General features: G+C 36.5%; 1 protein-coding gene across 1 annotated transcript; it reads right to left on the reverse strand.

Annotated features, from left to right (window-relative positions):
• Positions 1-1,441: 1,441 nt before the first annotated feature.
• LOC130995406 (lon protease homolog 1, mitochondrial-like) lies at positions 1,442-12,894 on the reverse strand. The gene is made up of 20 exons (XM_057920676.1): positions 12,360-12,894; positions 12,193-12,258; positions 11,564-11,740; positions 11,412-11,477; positions 11,131-11,172; positions 10,932-11,054; positions 10,235-10,333; positions 9,160-9,225; positions 8,983-9,069; positions 8,794-8,833; positions 8,395-8,566; positions 6,232-6,356; positions 5,387-5,517; positions 5,195-5,299; positions 4,949-5,062; positions 3,565-3,732; positions 2,833-2,934; positions 2,528-2,704; positions 1,885-2,406; positions 1,442-1,807 (listed from the first exon to the last, which is right to left on the reverse strand). The coding sequence occupies exons 1-20, from the start codon at positions 12,639-12,641 to the stop codon at positions 1,640-1,642; spliced, it is 2,832 nt and encodes a 943-aa protein (XP_057776659.1). The 5' UTR covers positions 12,642-12,894; the 3' UTR covers positions 1,442-1,639.
• Between the last annotated feature and the right edge of the window lie 7,978 nt (positions 12,895-20,872).

Genomic DNA, 20,872 nt, shown 5'->3' on the forward strand with positions numbered 1-20,872 from the left:
AAAATTGAGATCCAGATCCGTAATCTGGACCGGGTCCAAGATCCACTGCCATCCCTAATCCCAATAAGTGAATCACCATCTTCATCCTCCACTACGTAATTACAACTATATATTTAAAATACTCCTACCATCTTGGCCATGTCATGTCCTAATAGTGACATTCCAAAATAGTACCATTTGTTTTATTCTTTTTCCAAAATACTAATTTTAGTTCAAGTTATTACAAACTGAGCTTGCTTCCTTCACTTGACTCGATTTTGTATATATAGATCGTGTAGGGTTAAGTTACGATCAATTTTAAAATATATATATATATATATATTGAGGCAACCATTTTAAAATATAATTGTGAACACATTGTATCACGAATTCTTTGTGAAACAAATAAATTCGTTGAAAAGATAAGATTGATTCAAAAAATGGAAGCTTTGCCCCCCCACCCCCCATTTGTCATTGTGAATAGGGGTGGACCAGTACAATATGCCGAAGTTTTTTCGCCATACCGTATACCATACCGTAAATTGCGGTATGAAATTTTTTATACCGTTATCGTACCAAACTCTTTGGCATATTGAAGATCGGTATACCGAAAAAATCGGTATGAACTTTTTCATGCCGATGTCGTACCAATAGTGCGGTATACTGTACCAAAGTTTGGTATACCGAAATTATTGGTATATCGTTTTATGTCTAAATTACCAAAATTTTACGGTATACCGTATATCTGTACATACCAAAATTACATCAAATAAATATAATTATATAATTATGAAAATAAATTTATAATTTATCATTAATTATATATATATATATATATATATATATATATAATTTATTTCAATCGATACGGTATATCGGTATTCGATATATATCGGTACCGCGGCATACACCGAAATACCGGTATATACCAAAATAACAGGTATATACTGCGGTATCGGTATATCGCGGTATGAGAAAATTGATACTATTATCGTACCGAAACTTTTCGGTACGGTACCATACCGTACCGAAATTTACGGTATACAAAAAATTCGATATTTTCGGTATTTTTTTGATACGATAAGTACGGTATACCGATTTTTCGGTATTTTGATCCACCCCTAATTGTGAACAGTAAGAGTTTTAATAAAATTTGAAAGAAGTTAGTGAAATAGAGATCTAACATTAAATGTTAATGAAATAGTGTGAATCTTACCATTATAAACGAAATTAATAATTTTTTTGTGAACGAACCAAAAAAGAAATTATGGCAAACTTCTCGTGGACAGAGAGTATCACTTATTATTTAGGCTATACATGAATTCCTCCTAAAAAATATTGTATTATGAAGCAAATAATATATATTAGAATGTTATAAATATATTATACTACATCATTATCACTTATAGCAAACAACCCCTAACAGCATGAATTATCCCAGAGTAACAACGTACACCAAATATACATAAGCATTTTCATTACTCGAGCTTCAAAAACCGAGAATCCATATTCTTAGATTATTACATCCGCCTAAAATTGAAAATCTTAGAACAATGGACATTACAGTAGGATATTTTTTTGGAGAATTACTGGTTGTTACATGGCTAAGATTATCAATCAATCAATGATATAAACTTGTTTACACAAAAACTTATTCTTGTCAATCGTCGAAAGCCAAATCATATATTTGGGAGTAGTCATCAACAAAATGTACGTCGAGGCCCTCCTTCACATTAGCTGCTAGCTCGTCAAAATCCCTCCGGTTCGCTGCAGGAAACACGATGCTCTTCACTTGGCTCCGCCTTGCAGCAATTGTCTTTTCCTTCACCTGACATCAAACATAACAAACGTGAGCTAACAAAGATGATGAACCTTCTTTCAGAATATTCACAGAAATGGACATACCCCGCCAATAGGAAGAATTTTTCTCGTCAATGTGACTTCTCCGGTCATTGCAAGGTCCTTCTTAACAGGTTTATTCATGGCAAGAGATAGCAGGGATGTTATCATGGTGCAACCGGCACTTGGACCGTCCTTAGGGGTAGCGCCTGCTGGGACGTGAAGGTGAATCTTTGTGTTGGTGAAGAATTGATTCTCTGGATCCTTCTCTAGCATTATGGCTCTGGCGACGGTATGAGCAATCTGGGCGCTTTCCTTCATGACATCTCCAAGTTGTCCGGTGAGATTGAGGGTTCCTTTACCTTCACCTTGCTCGACCTGACTAGTCTCTATGTACAGTGTGGACCCGCCCATTGCGGTCCAAGCAAGACCCATCACAACTCCCACTGGAGTTCGCTCATATATGCGCTCAGCATGGAAAACAGGCTTGCCAACAAAGTCCAAGAGGTTCGATGAGTCAACTAAAACCTTTTCAACTTTTTTAGCAGCTTTGCTGGCCTCTTTCTTCTCAGCTTCTAGAGTATCATCCTGCTCAGATTGACATCCAAGTTATGAATCCGAATCAACGCATTATTCATGAAGAAATAAGATGGTACAAATTGACACGATCATATGTGCAATACAAGTACATATTATAAAAAGTGTGTACCTGATTAGCTGGGGAGTCGACAATTTCAGCTTCCACAGCTTTTTCAGATGTTTCAGCTCCAACCACGGCTTCATTAGACAAAGAACCGGACTCTGCCTTATCCTCACCGAGTTGGACCTGGGTTCCATCATTTAAAGGCTCCATATTTCCTCCTTGTCGTACAAGTTGTAGAGCAATCTGGGCAGTAACATAAGAGTAGGATCAAATAAACAAGGTAGTAAAGTATATAATCAATTAAAGGCACCTCAAACATATACTGAAACTCTGATTGGTATGCACAAGCAAATCACAAATCAATGACAAACCTTTCGGTATATTTTCTCAATCTGCTTTTGAAGATTCCGAACCCCTGCTTCTCTGCAATAATTTTCAATCAGAGCAAGAAGAGCTGGATCTGTGACCTCAACCTGGATCAAAAACCATAATAAATGACAAACAGTTTCCAAACAGAGACAGCACATACGTAAATTATTTTTTAATAATATATAAAAAGTATGCATAGCATTACAATTCATGATTTAGCAGTTGAAGCTTAAGTACATTTTCATGTCCAAAACAAACTAAACAAAGAAAAGAACTGAAGAACACCATCTTAAGTTCTTAGATTGAGCACAAGAGTTGAGATTCTTCTGACAGCAGGCCACTGATGCAAGAATATTTAATAGAAATTAAACATTTCATTTATGTTATTGTCCCTTTAGAAAGAAATGTATTATGTTAGCCTCCACCAAAAAAAAGATCTTTTAGCCACTGCTCTAAAGCTTAAATTATTTCCTTCTACCTTACTCTTTTTGAGCAAAAATCACATCTCTCAAACATAAATTATTAAAAGCATAGCATCACATCTGATTTGATGACGAATGAGAGACTTAATGGGGTAATGCGATTAGAAGAATGCTCGACTCTGACCAATTGTGTGTCCTCATTTGCCAGACATGACAAGTGCATGAAAATATAGAGAGACTGACGATCATCTTAATGAATGTATGTGATATGTATAACTGCATGTCTACAGAGAACAGTAAGGTAGGAGTTACTTGTTCTGACTTGATACCACATGCTTCTCTAGTTGCTTTCTCCAAGTAATCTCTCGCAATGTGCATTTTCTCGTCAGTAATATACCCAGCAATAGATATCACCTCCATTCTATCCAAAAGGGGGTTTGGTATCATTTCGACGACATTTGCTGTGCACACAAACAAAACCTGCATGAAGCACAAGCATAACTGTTTTTTAATTCACTATGACATGAAGGAGAGAATCTATTGAGAGCAATCCAAATTGAAGCAAAAAACACGAATAACAAATATGGAGCAACTCAGCCATAAAAAGCTATAGGAAAATCCCCTTGCTAAACAAATATGGATCAACTCTTGATGCCCTGCACATATCATGAACCATGCAGCATAAAGATGCAGGAATTTGTCACATAGAAGTGGAAACAAGCATTCATATCTATATCTACTACAGCTATATGTCAGTAACATAATTTTTAAGACTATCAACAGAGGAAGTTCGTTACAAAAGCAATATTTATTTGGCCCATCTCTCAAATTATGCTTAAAGTAATGGTTCTGCTAGAACCTTCCCACCTGTCATAGTGATGATGTCCTCGAGATACAGATGTGTAGCCAATTTCTAGGAGAAACTATAAAAGTTGGTATTCCTACCAAATCTACCTATGGCTTGACAAAAATCAAAGTATTAATTCTACAGAGGAGGGAACATAGTCTAGTTGTATTCTCCTATGCTTTTTAACTGTTAGTCAAAACTCAAAAGTACATAGATAAAATGAGATAAGATATTATGACATATAGACACTCACCCATATCAAACTCAAGAAAGGTCAAAACTATACCAGAAGTTTTTAAATAAAATAGTCTGGAAAAACGAAGTTGGAGAATTCATGATATATACGCAACTACATCCTACTAGACAACATAAAACTTGCAGTGGCTGCGCAGAAAAAGAAAATGCCATTCTTGCACATGTTTCCCCACAAAACTTCCAAGTTCCAAATCAGCAAAACCCCATGAATATATCTCCTTATTCAACCATATCCAAAGAGCATAATATTTCAGTTGTAAAACTTTATCATTCACATTAAACACAGAAACTAAACTGCCATGTGCCCTTCAAGAAAGTTGATTAACATAAACAGCTATCCTTTCCTACTAAAGAATAGTGAAGCAAGATAAATCTTAGTATAATAGGGAGATCACAAAATATGAGTCGGAGTATGACCAAAAGATATTCGACCACATTGGAAAACAGGGTAAATTAGTCCAGACGCTGCTTCAATTAACATATATCTACACTGTCACAGAAATAAAGTAAACCATTTGCTAGGGGAAAATGCCACCACACACATGTCAGCAGTGAAGAATCTTATATATATAAACAAGTCTGCTTGACACTGACCTTGGACAAATCAATTGGAACATCAAGATAGTGGTCTAGAAAATTTGCATTCTGCTCCGGATCAAGGAGTTCCAGCATTGCACTTGCAGGATCACCTGCATGTCCCCTTCCCAACTGCCAGCAGATGCATTTATATGAGTTTCCTCAAAATAGTTTAGAGTAAATTTCACAATATTTACAAAAATAAAGTACAATCACAAATTAAATGTGGTCATCAATACAATCACCTAAATATAGCATAAATACCTTGTCAATCTCATCAATCAGAACAAGAGGGTTAGCTGTTCCCACACTTTTAAGACACTGCACCATCTTCCCCGGCATGGCACCAATATAGGTTCGGCGATGCCCCTGATATTTATCTCACTGTTACAGGCTTGTATGATAATTTGTAAAGCTTGAACATTACCTAAAGCAATAATAAAATCTAATGCTCACTTTGATTTCAGCAACATCAGAAAGACCTCCAACCGAAAACCTGTAAAATTTACGGTTCAAGGCCCGAGCAATGGAACGACCAATACTAGTTTTTCCCACTCCAGGAGGACCAGAGAGGCATACAATTTTACCTGTAAAAATTTAAGGAACAAGCTAGTGCTAAGATCTCTTTCTTGCAGGAAATGCATCACAAGTTCATCAGGGAGAACTAGAGGGATTCTGGTTTGCCCAGGAAATTTTGATCTCACTGAAAGTTTATTCCAAATTCTTCTAAATTTATGCCCTATCAATTAAGATTGAAGCCTAAGGGATGATATAAAACTTGACTCACACCAAAAAGCTAACAAATCGCTGAATATCTTTCGATCTAAAAATTGGAAGTGAAATGACACTTAGGTATCGCATTAAATTTGGGTCCCCTGTTAGTTTCAAAATTTTCCTTGTATTTGGTACTTTTATACGCTGGAGTTGAGCTATCTAGTTTTTTTTGTTTTACTTGGTATTCGTCATTCCTTTGTACTAACAGTATAATTTTATAACAAATTTTACTGATTTCTATTAAAAATAAAGGAAAGCAATTTTGCCCATCTGCTGTTGAAGTGTGTACAAAATCCACTGAAGGAAACCAAAACGACATTTGGTTCTTTAATACAATAATCAAGTTGCTCTTGTGCATGATTTCACATGCAAATAGTATATCCTTTCAAATGATAATTGCGAAAAGGAGATTATCGTGCGACCATAATCCATTCAACTTAAGAAAGTTGGAGTAACATAATTCAAGAATGCCAACATTATTCCAAGAAAATAGACAAGATGAAGCAAAGTTTAAATAACTGTCTAACCTTGTGAGGTTCCCCTCAGTTTCCCCACTGCTATGAACTCCAATATCCTTTCCTTGACATCCGTTAACCCATAATGGTCTTCATCTAAAATTTCTTGAGCACGAAGCACATCAAAGTTCTCATCACTGAACATCAAGAAAAATGATGAGAAGTGTCGGGAAAAAACCAAATATATTTAACGAGAACACTTTCAAGGAATATGAGCTGAACAGCCAGTAATATAGGAGGCAAACAACAGTGTTCTTGCATTTCAATTAAGGTAGGAAAGAGAGCAAAATCAAACTTATGCTCGAACAAAAGGATTCGCCTAAGTTCCAGTGGAAAAAAGGCACTTTTTCAGTCTAAAGAGAGGCGACCTTCACAGAAATTCACACTTTTTCATTCTACAACAAAGTGAACTTTACACAAAATTTCTTCCTAGCATTCTCGTTAGAAAGATATCAATTACATTTTCCTTTCCTTCACCACCTTACTGAAGGTCACATATTAGTATTTTTGGAGAGTTTGTATCTGCCTGTCTAGTTCTTCACAGTGATGTAAAAAGCTGTTGAGGTTTAAGCCTTGAGGCCCGCCTCAAGGCGAGGCTATCGGAAAATGCCTCACGGCTTACGCCTTTGTGACTGCTGGTGAGGCCTACACCTTATCAAGTTGAGGTACACGTCTCAGGGTAATATGCCCCAAGACGTGAAGCCCGCATCACCAAAAAGCAGCATTCAAGATTAGTTTGATGTTTTTGATAGTTCTAACCAATCAAGTATAACATTTGGTTTGTTGTCTATGTTATATAACTATTTTATAATTTTTATGAACTTGTTTGTCTTTAGTATGAGACTTACGCTTCGGACCACCTTGGGGCTTACGCCTCGTCGAGACAAAACGCCTCAAACTTAAGACTTTTACAACATTGGTTCTTCAGATACAGTATAATTGATCTCTCAACCACCATGACCCCATCAATGATTTCTACCTATCCACTTTCTCGGAGACCTTTCAAGAAACCCATCAGTGCCCCAACTCACCACCAACTGCACTTGTTGTAGTCTTCCATACCTTGTACATTTTTTTCCTTGTTAACGTTTAACATGCATGAAATAGGGCCTTTCCATTATTTGAAAACTGTAATAAGGTTAATCTAGTATATTACGGACTCCACAATACAGCTATGTTGAGATGGGAACTTCATTATGTGGGAGGTCTCTTCAGCGTCTGCCAGGATGTTGAATTTTATATGAGAGGGGCACCAGAGTTTTAGTTACATGTTATAACATCTCATAGTTGTTTCTAAAATACAGTTCTCTCGGATGTACAAAGAAATACAAGGGGGAACTAGCAAGCTGTAACAACTATTCGGCCCAGGGAAGTTACCATAATTCGACTCCATTGATCTTTCTGGTTTCGCAAAATTAGGTTTCATCAAGGTGATGATACGGGATTTTAAGAAGAGAAGAAGATATGCAACCGAACCATATTAGAGGATGGATCTCTTTTGGTTCCTGATGTACAACCAACTAATATATTTTTTTAAAATTTTCTCGTCTCTCACGTTATGAGTGCTAAGAAAGTTGGTCTTACAATGGATGTAGCCATGTTCAGCCAATGATCAACTTTTTGCCGAATTTAGGTGGTCTCGAAGAACCATCTAAAGATAAAGACAGTTGGAATGGAAGCCCGTACTGTAGACATGTACATAAGATTAAGAAAGGTTATTGGCACTCTATACTCTTTAGAAAGGCCACAACCTTGAAAGGAAAAAAGAAATCCATTCCAGTCTTTACAAATTATTGCACCCACAGTTTCAGGGCAAATGTAGGTTTATTAGAGTAAATTAGAGATGTACGAGAAGGGTATTTGACAGTGTGTAGAAAGATCACAACCTCGGAAGGAAACTAAGTACAGAAATTCATTTCTGTCTTTACAGAGTTTCAGAGCAAATGTAGGTTAGTTTATTTGTCTTTGAGTAAACGTTTCATGAAAAAACCTATAGTTTTAGATTTATAAAGGAAGCAATATTACAAATAGGAAATAGCTTTCAGCATGCAAAATTTACATGCGTAAGTTTTAAGATTTTCACTTTAAGAAATGGTCAACAAACTACCTAACAATGCTGTGAAATTTGGACAGAATTGAGCAATAGCAACAGAAGATGATAACTGAGTAACAAACCTGTATTCTCCCCAAGGCAAAGCAGTCAACCAATCAAGATAATTCCTGGTCACATTAAATTCACTAGAACTGGCTTCCAATAATTGCAACTTTGTCAGTTCCTCTTCTATGACTTGCAAAACATGAGCAGGGATTTTCTCCTTCTTTGGGTCGAGCCTTTCTCTGAACTTTGCTGTTTAAGAAGACGAAAAGAGTTGCCCACTTTAGTCAAAATTTTCAGAATTTTACTAATGGTTGCCACAAGATAGTAAAATTTAAGTAATATGTTTCTGTACACTTACATCACACAATACACAGTTACCAGAAGGGGAGAACCAAAAAAGTGAAGTACAAGCAAAAGGTAAATGGGTTTCAGAAATACAACTTAAGTAAAAGAAAAGTTGATGTAAGATATCAAACCAGATAGAGCAGTTTTGTCATCGGTCTCCAATCCCAGCTCCTGCACAATATATAATTTTATACTTATTTCACATCATCAGACATCAATTTGCTATGAGGCAGATCCAAGAAGAGTTCGAAGTAAAAGTACTACATGAAATTCAACTAATGTACATTAAACCAGGAAGATGTTTAAACTGATCACATTACCTTCTTTATAGCTTTAAGCTGTTCGTTAAGTAGATAGCGTCTTTGCTCCCCACTTATCTTCTCTTCAATAGCCTTGGCTATTGATTCCTGAGTGCAACCAATAAGCATGGAAAAGTAATAAGCAAATATAAGCAAATACAAAACACTTAAATTGAAATATTTTCCTAAGTGTCATACCTGTATCTTGCTAATCTCCATTTCTTTCTTCACCAACTCCAAGGTGAGTTTCAGCCGTTTATGCACCTAAATGTATAGTCGGAGAAAGTGAAGTTACAAAATTTGTGTGATAAATTTTTTAACAAAAAGTAAACCCCAAAGAACCCAACCATGTAAGGGCACAACCGTTTACTCCTAGAACCTTGAGCACCCATATCAAGAGCAAGTTTGTCTATTGTTTCAGCGGAAATTTTTGGTCCAAAAATCTTATATTCTTATTACTTGAGCAAGAGACTAGGGAACAGGAATGCATGATTGGTCCCTCAATAAACCAATTAGTACCCCTAAAAAGCGTTCAAGACACCCAATGTTGTAAAAGTTTTAAAGCATTTTGTCATAGCGAGGGGAGGTTTAAGCCTTGGACTAAAGACAAAAAAGTTAATAAAAATCATAAAATAATTATATAACATAGATAACAGACCAAACATTAAACTTAATTGTTTAGAAGTCTCAAAAACATCAAATTAAAGACATAAAGTGTTCATAATATTGTTTTGTTACTCAATAATAAGATCAAATCATAATCAAACATCATAGTCATCTAACTCATCATCAACAACACCATTAGAGTCCTCATTAGTACACATCTATGTCCAATCTTGTTCGTTGCATCTCCTCAACAATAGGAGGATTGATGCCACTGCATAACTTTCTTTTCTTTTTGTTTAGTTAGGGTTATAATTAGTATTCGACTTTAGATAGGGAGTTTATGTTTAATAGTTATTGGGCATTTAATTTTTTTAGTTTTTGAATTAGTTAGGCCAAAAAAATCTGATCCAACTAAGCCCAAAAACCTTGAATGCTGCCTTTTGGTGAGGCGGGCTTCACGCCTTGGGGCATTTTACCCTGAGGCGTATGGCCTCACCAGCAGCCACAAAGGCATAAGCCCTGACGCATTTTCTGATAGCCTCGCCTCGAGGCGGGCCTCAAGGCGTAAGCCTCAACAGCTTTTTACAACACTGAAGACACCACATTAAGCTCATGTAAGCTAAGACTGGAATAATTTTCTCTTACTAGTAGTTGGTAGACTACTTACATCAAGTTCTTCAAGCACTTGTTGACATTGCTGCTTATTTGCCCCAGATATTGCAGCTCCAAAATCTGCCACTCTAGGATACGTAAAATCACCTACATGCTGTAGGAATTTCAGACAGAACGAAAAACCTGGTCATAAAACAGATAAACGAAAACTTCTATGCAAGTACACAATATTCATCACTTTAATTTGAAAATCATGTCGTAATATGATGATTCTGAATTGAGTTAAGAACAAGAGGGGAAAAAAAAACATGCTATTAAAAATGTTAGGCTAATGTCTTTCAGTTCTAAGGTGTATAAGAAGTAAAGTTTTTTCCAAACACAATCCTCTAAAACATATATCTTTAGTTAAGAATTTTCAATGAGTGAACTAATTGCATCTCAACCATGGTCTACTGGTAAGCTATCAGAACTTTCCTGGTGATAGTCAGGAGTAACTAGTTCATATTGTTTAAGATGAAATCAATGTGAGGACATGTGCATGAGAACTTCCACTTCATCAGGAACTATAGAGTTAAGCTACTACACTAATAGAGCTTATATATACTGGTCCCCAAAAGCCTGCAAGTCTGTGTTGTTGAAAAGACTCTCCAGTACCTAAATACCAATAACTAGATGCAACAAGTCACAAGCCATTCTGTTTTTTCAACAGAAGAAGCTGACTTTTTTTTTTGGGGGGGGGGAGGTGGACAGACCTGAATATAAGTTTGTGCATGATCTCGCCAAAGCGGACTTGTTTTCAAAACATCTCTAAGGGTTGATATAACTTCAAATGAAGTAGCCTTGAGGATGTCATCATCCTTATCATATGGTATTTCCTGAAACAAGAATCAATGGATAAGCTGAACTTCTCTTCAATGGAATAGTCAAGTGCAAAAGGTATACGAAAAATACCTTGAGATGATCAACTTTGACTGTCAGAGGATCTTCACTGACCTGCATAAGACAGGTTCTTAGTCAGAAGAAGCACGCACCAAAATAGATATTAGTATGTATGTGTGTCAATGCACATAAGCCAACAATCGACTCGTTTCATAATCCTGTTTCAGCTCAATAGTATTATATGTGTGTGTAAATTAGCCTGTAAGAAAAGTAATTAACAGGATTCTTGTAGAATCCATCTTCAGACAGAATCATAATAAAAATAAAATCAAGATCAACGGAGTTGTGCCCACCATCTCCGTGATTCGGAGTCGTCTGTGACCAATGAGAACAACCTGATCCCCTTGTATGCTTGTAATCTGTCATCAAACCAACTTGGTTAATCCAAATTCATCTGTTATAGATATGAAGGCATGACACAGCTCAGCAAAAAGTAGAAAATTACCTGAGCTAGTGTGCCAATTTCATGAAGGCGATTGAATAGATCTTTTCCTTTGAGATTATAAATATTCTTTTCTGAATCTGAACCGTCAGTCCCTTCCTCATCTTTAAGAAGGAAGGCACCAGTATAAGGGGCTTGCCTTTTTCTACTCTCTATTAATGCTGCTAACAACTTCGGATCCTGTGAATGCAATCAAATTCCACTATCCCATAACCAACAAAAAGAGGAGGAACCACAAGCCAGATAATGTTTTTTTTTCAGGAACAGACAAATACAAAATGCAACAATAAACATTCAGAATTGAAGTCATAGTCGGCGATGAACAACTGCTACGTTTCCCTTCGTTTCTGGAACTATTTATGTATAAAAAAATGAACATGAAAGAAACATCACTAAATGGCAACAACACACTACATGCCATCATGCTCGTAATAAAAAGGTCTCACACATTTATTTATTAAAATAAAAAATACAGACAAGTCAGAACTAGAAGGAACATGTATCGGCACATAGAATTCGGGAACTAAGGGATCTGATGCTAAAATGTGCGGTGATGCAATCGAAGCAAGGACATAATAGCGTAAGCTATAACACAAAACTAGAATCAAGTCAAAAAACAGAAGCCACCACACCTTTACATACACTGGCATGTAGAATCCTGGAAATAATGGCCTATGTGACAGCGGCAAGGCTACAACCTGCACAAGTAAAAAGTAGGAAAACAAAAATGTTATTGACATTTATGAGAAGTCAATGCAGAGCATAATAGTATGACAGCTAAAATTCGAGAACAACTAACCGTTAAACAATCTTCAGGTCTAACAAGAGTAGGCACAATAGCGGACGAAGACTTAGACTCCGCAGCGTCATCGCCCGACTTGACCGGCGTTGATGCGTCGTCCGGGTCGGAGCCATCGTTGGAATCAGAGCAAAACCTCCGGATGATATATAGGCTTCTCTTATTCTGTCCGAGAATGCGACGGAGCAACGGCGATGCAGGCTCCCCAACGGGCACATAGCGGCGGACGTGAGCCCCAAATGCCACGTGCGAGCTGCACCTGGCGGAGAGGGCCTTCAACATGGATAATTTGATTGTAATGAAATAGGGTTTCAAGCTGATTTGGATTAAAGGGTGGGAACCGCCATTAAAGAGTGATGCCAAGCTTGGGGAAGAAGTCGATGTTTTCTTCTTTTCCCTTCTAGTTTTGGGTTTTAAGCCCACATCATAAACCCTCTGGTTTTACTCGCAAATGACCGATGTACCCTTTAATTTTCTTCATTTGTGTTCTCTGATGCTGCTACAGTTGAAGTATAGGAGTAGTATGTAGTATTTCATCTTACACCTACCAGTCACTTTACTTTTAATTAGCTAGTGCTTAACCGTCGAAATTCAATTATTTTAAATTATTATATATAATATTTAAATTATTATTTAAACTATATGATATTATTTTAGTATAAATAAATATTTATATATAAATTTATTTAATTTGAAGTAATATGATCCCACTTTACATAAAATGCAAAGAGAGTGAAAAAACGGTTAGAATTTAAAAGGATGCTCTAAGTGGCCTATGAAAAATTTGGGAAGAATGCGCGCCCTAGGGTTCAGGGCCGCCGCCACTTAGCTCCTCGGACTTCCTGTTTCGCCGCCCGGCTTCGAACTTCACCGAGGCGGCGCTCTCATGTCGTCCTCCAGTTTTGAACTCCCGCCTCGACGGTCGTCTTCTGCTGTTTCGGCGATTTGTGCCTCGCCGGTCTGCCACACTTCCAGCCATGGCGGCGATGATAACGCTGTTGTTCACGATCGAACGCTTGATTTGTTCCATGAATTATGTGCGTCGCCAACTAGGGTTCCTAGCTTTTCTTCTCCGGAGACTAACGCTAAAGCCACCAAGCATGTCGGCGATGCTAGCGTCCGAAGTTCCCCCCCTTTTTTTGCAACAGTGAGCCTATGTTGATACCTCATGAGGTTGCCTCTGTCGGCCGCACTGAACTGCCGCAGACCACGACGTTGGCTCCGCCGCGCGATGCTCCCGTGAATCGGGTGGAAAGGTTTCTTCGGGCTGACGGTAGAAGCCCAATGCAGCCGACTGATCCTACGGGGAAGGGATATGAGACGGTGCAAAAAACCAACAAATCTTTCGCAAATACTCTAAAGTCAAAGGAGAGTCGGTCGGCTGATCTACCCGCGCATGACTTTACTGTCCTTACTCCGACCATGGTCTATGACAAGTCGTGTCTTATTCTCTCTGAAGACTTTCACAAACGACAAATTCGGTCTTTCACTCATGCCTAGGGATGTCAAGAAAATTCGAAACCGACGGGTCGACCCGAATAGACCGATAAAAATGTGGGTTAGCGCTGAAAATTTTTAGCTCGAATGGCCCGAACCGAAAATAGCCCGAGCCCGATAGGGTTGGCCCAAAAACCGAGTGGATTGGCCCGATTAACCAAACATATTCTTAATAATTGATTTTTAAACTTTAATACTTCACTTTTTAATTCGATAATAACATTTTGATGCTAGTAGAATATGTTTGATTTTTTCCAACGGTAAACATTTATGATATAAAAGTCAAAGAAAGATAGTCATTTATGTTAAATCTATATATAATTTTTATCAGAAAAGAAATTAAAGTTAGATATTATGTAAACTTTATGTTAAAATAACACTAATTTTTGTATCTAAAATAAAGCGAAATGTCTTGATTTAAAAAATACGACATATTTTTATTACAAGAATATGATTATCTATACAAAAAATAAACATATAAAAAAATCGTAAAACTTGCGGGCCCGAACGGGCTAGCCTGAAACCGAGTGGGTTAGGGTTAGGGTCGAAAATTTTTAGTCCAAAAAATAAAAAAACCGACTAGCCCGAACTGAAAATAACCCGAAACCGAGTGGGCTGGCCCGATTGACATCCCTACTCATGCCCTTCACAGCTGGATCATCCTTCGCAAAAGTGATCGGCCTCGGTTTGCCGCTGACCTTCATGCAGAACTCCAACAAATATGGCGGCCTGAGCTACCTTGGCAGATAATTCCACTTGGGAAAGGGTACTTTACTTTCAAATTCTCCTCCGCGCAGACATGGCAATCGCTTTTGTGAAAACCACGTGGCGTCTGAGGCCTAATTTTCTCCATCTGCAAGCCTAGATCCCGAATTTTGATCCATACAAAGGCGTCAACTTCCTTATCCCAGGTCTGGATCTATATTTTCAATTTACCTCATGAGTATTGGCACCCGGAGGTGCTCTCGGGGATTGCTAGACATGTTGGCGCCCCTTTAGTTGTTGATGGTTTTTCTGCGCATGCTGTTGTGGGTCATTTTGCTAGAGTTTTGGTCGAGATGGACGTATAATTATTTTGATGCTAAATGCGGTGATCGTGTTTTTGTGGTTGAGTTTGGTTATGAGGATCTGCCGTATTATTGTCATTCTTGTTGTGTTGTTGGTCATGATACTAACTCTTGCAGAAGGTCTAAAGAGGGCAAAGACACTACGGATCAGACAAATGCTAATGGAAAAGGGGCCGCGGGACGGCCCTCGGCCAGCAGCAGCGATCTGGTTGGCGCAAGGTGGGACCTAAGCCTGTTTCTCTTGAGGTTGTTGCTACTGATGAAGGGGGGATTCCGATTCCCACGACTCGGGATCCTTCACTCTGGGATGATGAGATGGACTTCCCCTCGGAAGGCCGCCCGTCGGGGGAGGCTGTATCTTTGCCGGTTCAAAAGGAAGCTACGCATAGGGCTGCCCCGCGACAAGACATATCTCATCCGGCTGTCGTTGGAGGCCGATTTGTTGTACTTGAGTCTTTCATCATTCAGGATAGTCATGGTGGAGATGATATGAAGATAGCGGCTGGTGGGGAGATTGTTCCACAACCGACGGATACTGTTGTTCCCGAGATTGATAGTAGCAATCTAGATCTGACTTTGTTTGTGACGTTAGGAAATGCGACGATGAAGGATCCCCCCATAACTCGCGGCCGAGGGCGACCAAAGGGGGCTACCAAGAAGGGGAAGGTTTCTGATTCCTCTATCAAGCACCGACTCCGGCGTATAATCAAGAATGGTATGTCTTCGGATTTTCAAAAAGCAGCAGGCCGTGCTGATGGTGCCGTTTTGCAAGGCGCCGTTCTTGACACTCCGTCGCCGGTGGAGTTCTTGAATAAAGTGCAGCATGCTCAGTCTGGAGGAGCGATTCTGCAAAACTTTATGATTCACTCCTCTTCCGACGCTGCCCGAACTATGTCGGCAGTGGTATCTACAAAAAAGAAAAAATGGGGAGATATGTTGGATGACGAAGATGATGGGGACGAGGACGCCTTTTTAAATTTTTTCTCTTAGTCTTCGTTTTCTTTACATTTGACTACCCGTGGTCCTTTACGGTCATTTTTACACGTTTTTTTACTTTGCTTTTAGACGGATCCTTTGTGACCTAGCTCTTTCTTAGCGTTGTGCTCTCAGGGGTTTTTAGGTCCCTTTTATCTAAGGCTGGGAATCAGTCCGGTTTGGTTATAACCGAATCGAAAAATCGGTTAATCGAAACCGATTAACACCGAATAAACTAATCAAACACCGAACCAATTTTCGATTCGGTTAACCAGATCGGTTAATCGATTAACCGAATTAACCGGTTAACTGATGGCAGAATTCGTAAATTAACACACAATAATCCCAATCAGGCCGGTGGGAATTCACATTCTTGGCAGACTGGGCGTGGTCAACCAATATCCTTGCATTTAAAAAAAATCGCGTTTAACAAAACAAACACAGACAACAAATAGATTCGCTAATTAAACCCACCTCCCTATCTGGTTTATGAGAAACCAACAATGGCAATAACATCAGCTTCTCTCTCTTTATCTACTCTCTTCAAATCCAGCACCTTTCACCCTCACTCCTCGTCTTCTTTCATTCCTCTCCACAAGCCCTTTAAATCCAAAAAATCCATTTGAATCCCGCTTCTGGTAAGCAACCTAAAGCCCCTGCTGCCGGCGGAAGGTGAAAATCGTGAATCAAAGTGGAGCCCTAATTCAGCCACTCATCTCACTCCAGCCGCCCTCAACAGCCCATTTCCTTCCATCGCCAACCATCCTCGCCGCCCACTCCTCACCACAGCGCCGCTGCCTTCTCCAGACGGACCAGACGCCGTCTGCCGCGCTCCACCATATTCGCTCAAGCCCAGCCGCCAGAGTGTGTCTTCCTTTTCTCTCCAGGACTGCTGTAACTTGCCGCCTTTGCCACCTACGCTCACCACGCCTGCATCCGACTGCCGCCCGCCATCCTTGCCTCTGGGGGCGCCGATTGGGAGGGGAGGCGCCATCGCTGGGAGGTTGGGAGGGAAATCGAGAACGAGAATCTCAATTTGGTTTTGGTTTCTGGAGATAGCCCTATTTGGCTATTATAATTAACTTTTGAAATAAAATTAATAATAAAATACATATTTTAAATTACTTATTTACAAAAATTGGTTAATTCGGTTTAACCGGTAACCTACCGATTAAACCGAATAACCAATATATTTAAAAACTAATAATCGGTAATCAAACCGAACCGGTAAAAATCGGTTTTTCGGTTCGGTTCGGTTATAACCGATTAACCAAAACCGAATTACCACCCCTACTTTTATCTCTTTTTTATTTTTAATAAAATTTCTATTTAAAAAATTTAATTTAAGGTAATATAGTTGAAATTATATTAATCTGGAATCATCTTGCTCAATTAAATGTTAACATTTTGTTAGAATAATATTAAATGTTAACCTTTTGTTAGAATAATAAATATTCTTTTTATATAAATTTTTATTTAATAATGTTTTGGAAAAGGTTTGGTGAATCTAGAATTGAACCTATCAGATCTACGGTGGAAAGTTTTCTATTATCTACCTGTGTTCCCATGGTTAGGCGAAAATATCAGAAAGTTCAAGAGAGTCGGATAGTGGAAAAAATAGAGAGAGTATCCATTTTATTTCAAGGGTGTCCCTGTTTATAGAGGTTACAAAGGGGATAAAATAGTAATTTTATGCTAATACATGCGCTACAGAACTTAACTAGCTAGGTCTAAGCGAATTTATCTAGAAAAAGGAGTGTCAGATTCTTTGTCGGGATATTGTCTTCAATCTTTGCCTCTGGTGTTATCTCTCAGTTCCGCCTTGAAATCGTCTTTTCAGCGATGGCTTTTCTGCTCTGTCCTTGGGCTTGGTCGAGTACATGTTGCTCTGGTGCGCTCTGATCTGACCCAGCCTATCCTTGACCCGACTCTGATCTGATCTGGGGTTAAGCGTTCCTCAATACTACCGATCTCTTGTGATCGTATGCTCAATAAGGTAGGCCACGTGTCATGATCTTAGAGGGATACATACTGCCCCCATCATCAAGGTCGATATTGAAGATTTTATTTCATCTGAGCATCATCTCGTCTGAACCATGTAGGATCGTATCATCATCTAAAGCCCGGAAGACGACATTTAACGTTTGAACACCAGACTTTTGATCGTCATCTCGTCTAGACCATAAAATACAAAAAATGAACTTTTATGCGTCAATTTTTTTAACATCGTTATCTGGAGCTTTAAAAATCAAAGTTGACTTGTGAGATTGTATGATTTGGAGCTTCTAACATCATAACTAACTTGTAAATATCATTTATGGAACGTGAAATAATCTTGACAAACTTTTATGCATTATTAGCTTTAAATATTATAATTGGGTTCCAAGAATAATCTCGTTTGGAGTTTAAATGAACAAATTTAACTTGTGAGTATCATCTCATTTCAACTTTGAATGACCACAACTAAGTTACAAGAATTATCTAGTGTGTAGCTTTGAAGATCATTATCATATTGAGCTTGTAAGATCATAACTAACTTCTAAACATCATCTTGTATGCAGATTGAAAAATCTTGACAAATTTTTGTACATTATTTTATGTGGAGCTTGAAATATCATAATTGAGTTTCGAGCATCATCCCGTTTGAAATTTGAAAGAATAAAATTGACTCGTAAACATTATTTCATTTGAAGTTTGAAAGACCGCAACTAAGTTCTGAAAATCATCTCGTGTGTAGCTTAAGAAAGTTGATGCGAGATGCAAATTGTATTAATTTATTTAGTAATTTAATTGATAAATTTTCATAAAAAATCTATGTTGAATCCAAATTTTATTTTTTAAAATTTATACAAAATATATTATTTTATAACCAAATTAAATTGAAGAAATAATTTACTTAATCACACCAATTTATTTTTTAAAATTAAATTAATTAGATTATTTATTTAATTAAATAAATTTAGTCAAATTGAATTGAAAAAACCATTCAAATTGTATTAGTCTCAATCATTCCGCCAATCAAATGTACGTTTTTAATTTGGAGAGCAAGAGCTTCTTCTTGTATAAGTTTTATTCTGGTGAAATCTTATAAAAAAATCAATGTGAAATGAGGTGATTTATATGAATTCTTCACTTGATTGAGATTATTATAAATTTGATACATGATTAAAGATTTCTAATATATGTTAACATCATATCATCTATTGTTCTTTAACTAAATTCTTCATTTATGCATTACTAATTTCATAATAATAATAATAATAATAATAATAATAATAATAATAATAATAATAATAATAATAATAATAATAATAATAATAATATTATTATTATTATTATTATTATTATTATTATTATTATTATTGTAATGGACGAAATTGAAACAAATAAATTTTTTAGATATGAAAATATATTTTTCTTACGCATATATTTTATAAAAAATAAAAATAAAATTTTAATTATTTTGATAGATGTAAAATAAGATTTTGTTCTAAAGTAATCAGTTTATAGAATTTGTACCTTATTATGCAAACATGTAAATCAATGACCGGAACCGTTTATAATTTACATACACGTGCATGTCTCAATTCTAACTCAAATTAAAATTGATTTTATTGAAAATTAAGAAGATAAATATTATAATATATATATATATATATATATATATATATATAAATTCATACAGTATAATATACTATATTGCAACATATACATATAATATATACGCTTTTGAGAAATATAAAATTAATAACAAATATGCATCTAATCACTAACATTCAATTAAAATCATTTATATTGTAGTAATTTTTTTCTTGTCGGACATGTAAATATAATTTTTATCTAGATAAAATAAATAATTAAATTTATTGATTTAGATTATATGTAAAGTTATTATTATTATTATTATTATTATTATTATTATTATTATATCTACATTTATTATTAATTGTATTTATTAAGATTAATGAATCTTTATATGGAATGTAATAGTTAATTAATTAATAAATGATGAAGATTATATATGGTAAATTTTGAAATAGAATAATTTTAAGCATGCCACATAGGATAAGTTGTTTTGCTATTATAAAGAAGTTTTTTTTAAGTTTAGGGTGTGTTTGCTTTGAGGTATAAGGAAGGGATAAGCAACATTTATCACATTATACCTCGTTTGCTTTTATGTAAAAAATTCAGATATGTTTTCAGGCAGCTCTTTATCCCTTGAGAAAGAGATAATTTGAGAGGAAAATCTTATTATAGTCATCTTTCATAAAAACATAAGTTTTATAACCCTAGTTTATAATAGATAAGTTATATAGCCATTTTAAGTTTTAAAGGCCATAACACCCTTTGACATTTTTGAACTCGATGGTGTACACGGTGGTGTCATCGTGCACACCATCGAGTACTTCGATTACTCAATGGTGTTATAAAAAATCTTCAGTTTTTTCATTACTCGATGGCACCATCGTGTACACCATCGAGTACTTCGAGTACTCGATGGTGCCATCGAGTACAAAAAAGTCAAAGGGTATTATAGTCTTTTAAGTCTAAAATGGCTATATAACTTATCTATTATAAACTAGGGCTATAAAATTTATGTTTTTATGAAAGATGACTATATGTGATAATTCTCACATGATTTTATACCTAAGAGAGGGTGGTATAATTTTATACCACCTTATAAGGAGTGGATAAATATATCATCCTTCAAATTAAATAAATTATAAAAAATGTGATCCCCACTTTAAGTGATAAATTTATACTTCATTATATAATCACTTCATTTAGAGGGATAAAAAGCAAACACACCCTTAGGGGACAAACTAAATAAAATACTTCCTTTCTCCATCAAAACTTTTCCAAAACAGAGATAGACACATATTTTAACAAAAAATTATTGTATATTTGATTAGAAAAAGCTCCATGATTTTTTTTAAAAAAATAATAATAGTTGGTAGATTTACGTGAATTCAA

This window comes from Salvia miltiorrhiza, chromosome 7, assembly GCF_028751815.1.
Source record: "Salvia miltiorrhiza cultivar Shanhuang (shh) chromosome 7, IMPLAD_Smil_shh, whole genome shotgun sequence".
Taxonomy (NCBI): domain Eukaryota; kingdom Viridiplantae; phylum Streptophyta; class Magnoliopsida; order Lamiales; family Lamiaceae; genus Salvia; species Salvia miltiorrhiza.

Excerpts from the sequence above, each read along its gene's own strand:
- LOC130995406 (XM_057920676.1), bottom strand. The coding sequence starts at position 12,641 with ATGTTGAAGGCCCTCTCCGCCAGGTGCAGCTCGCACGTGGCATTTGGG. Across the intron at positions 9,226-10,234 it reads AAGTGCTTGAAGAACTTGAT|GTGCATAAACGGCTGAAACT; the intron begins GTAAGTAGTCTA and ends CTATACATTTAG. Across the intron at positions 8,834-8,982 it reads AGCTTAAAGCTATAAAGAAG|GAGCTGGGATTGGAGACCGA; the intron begins GTAATGTGATCA and ends TATATTGTGCAG.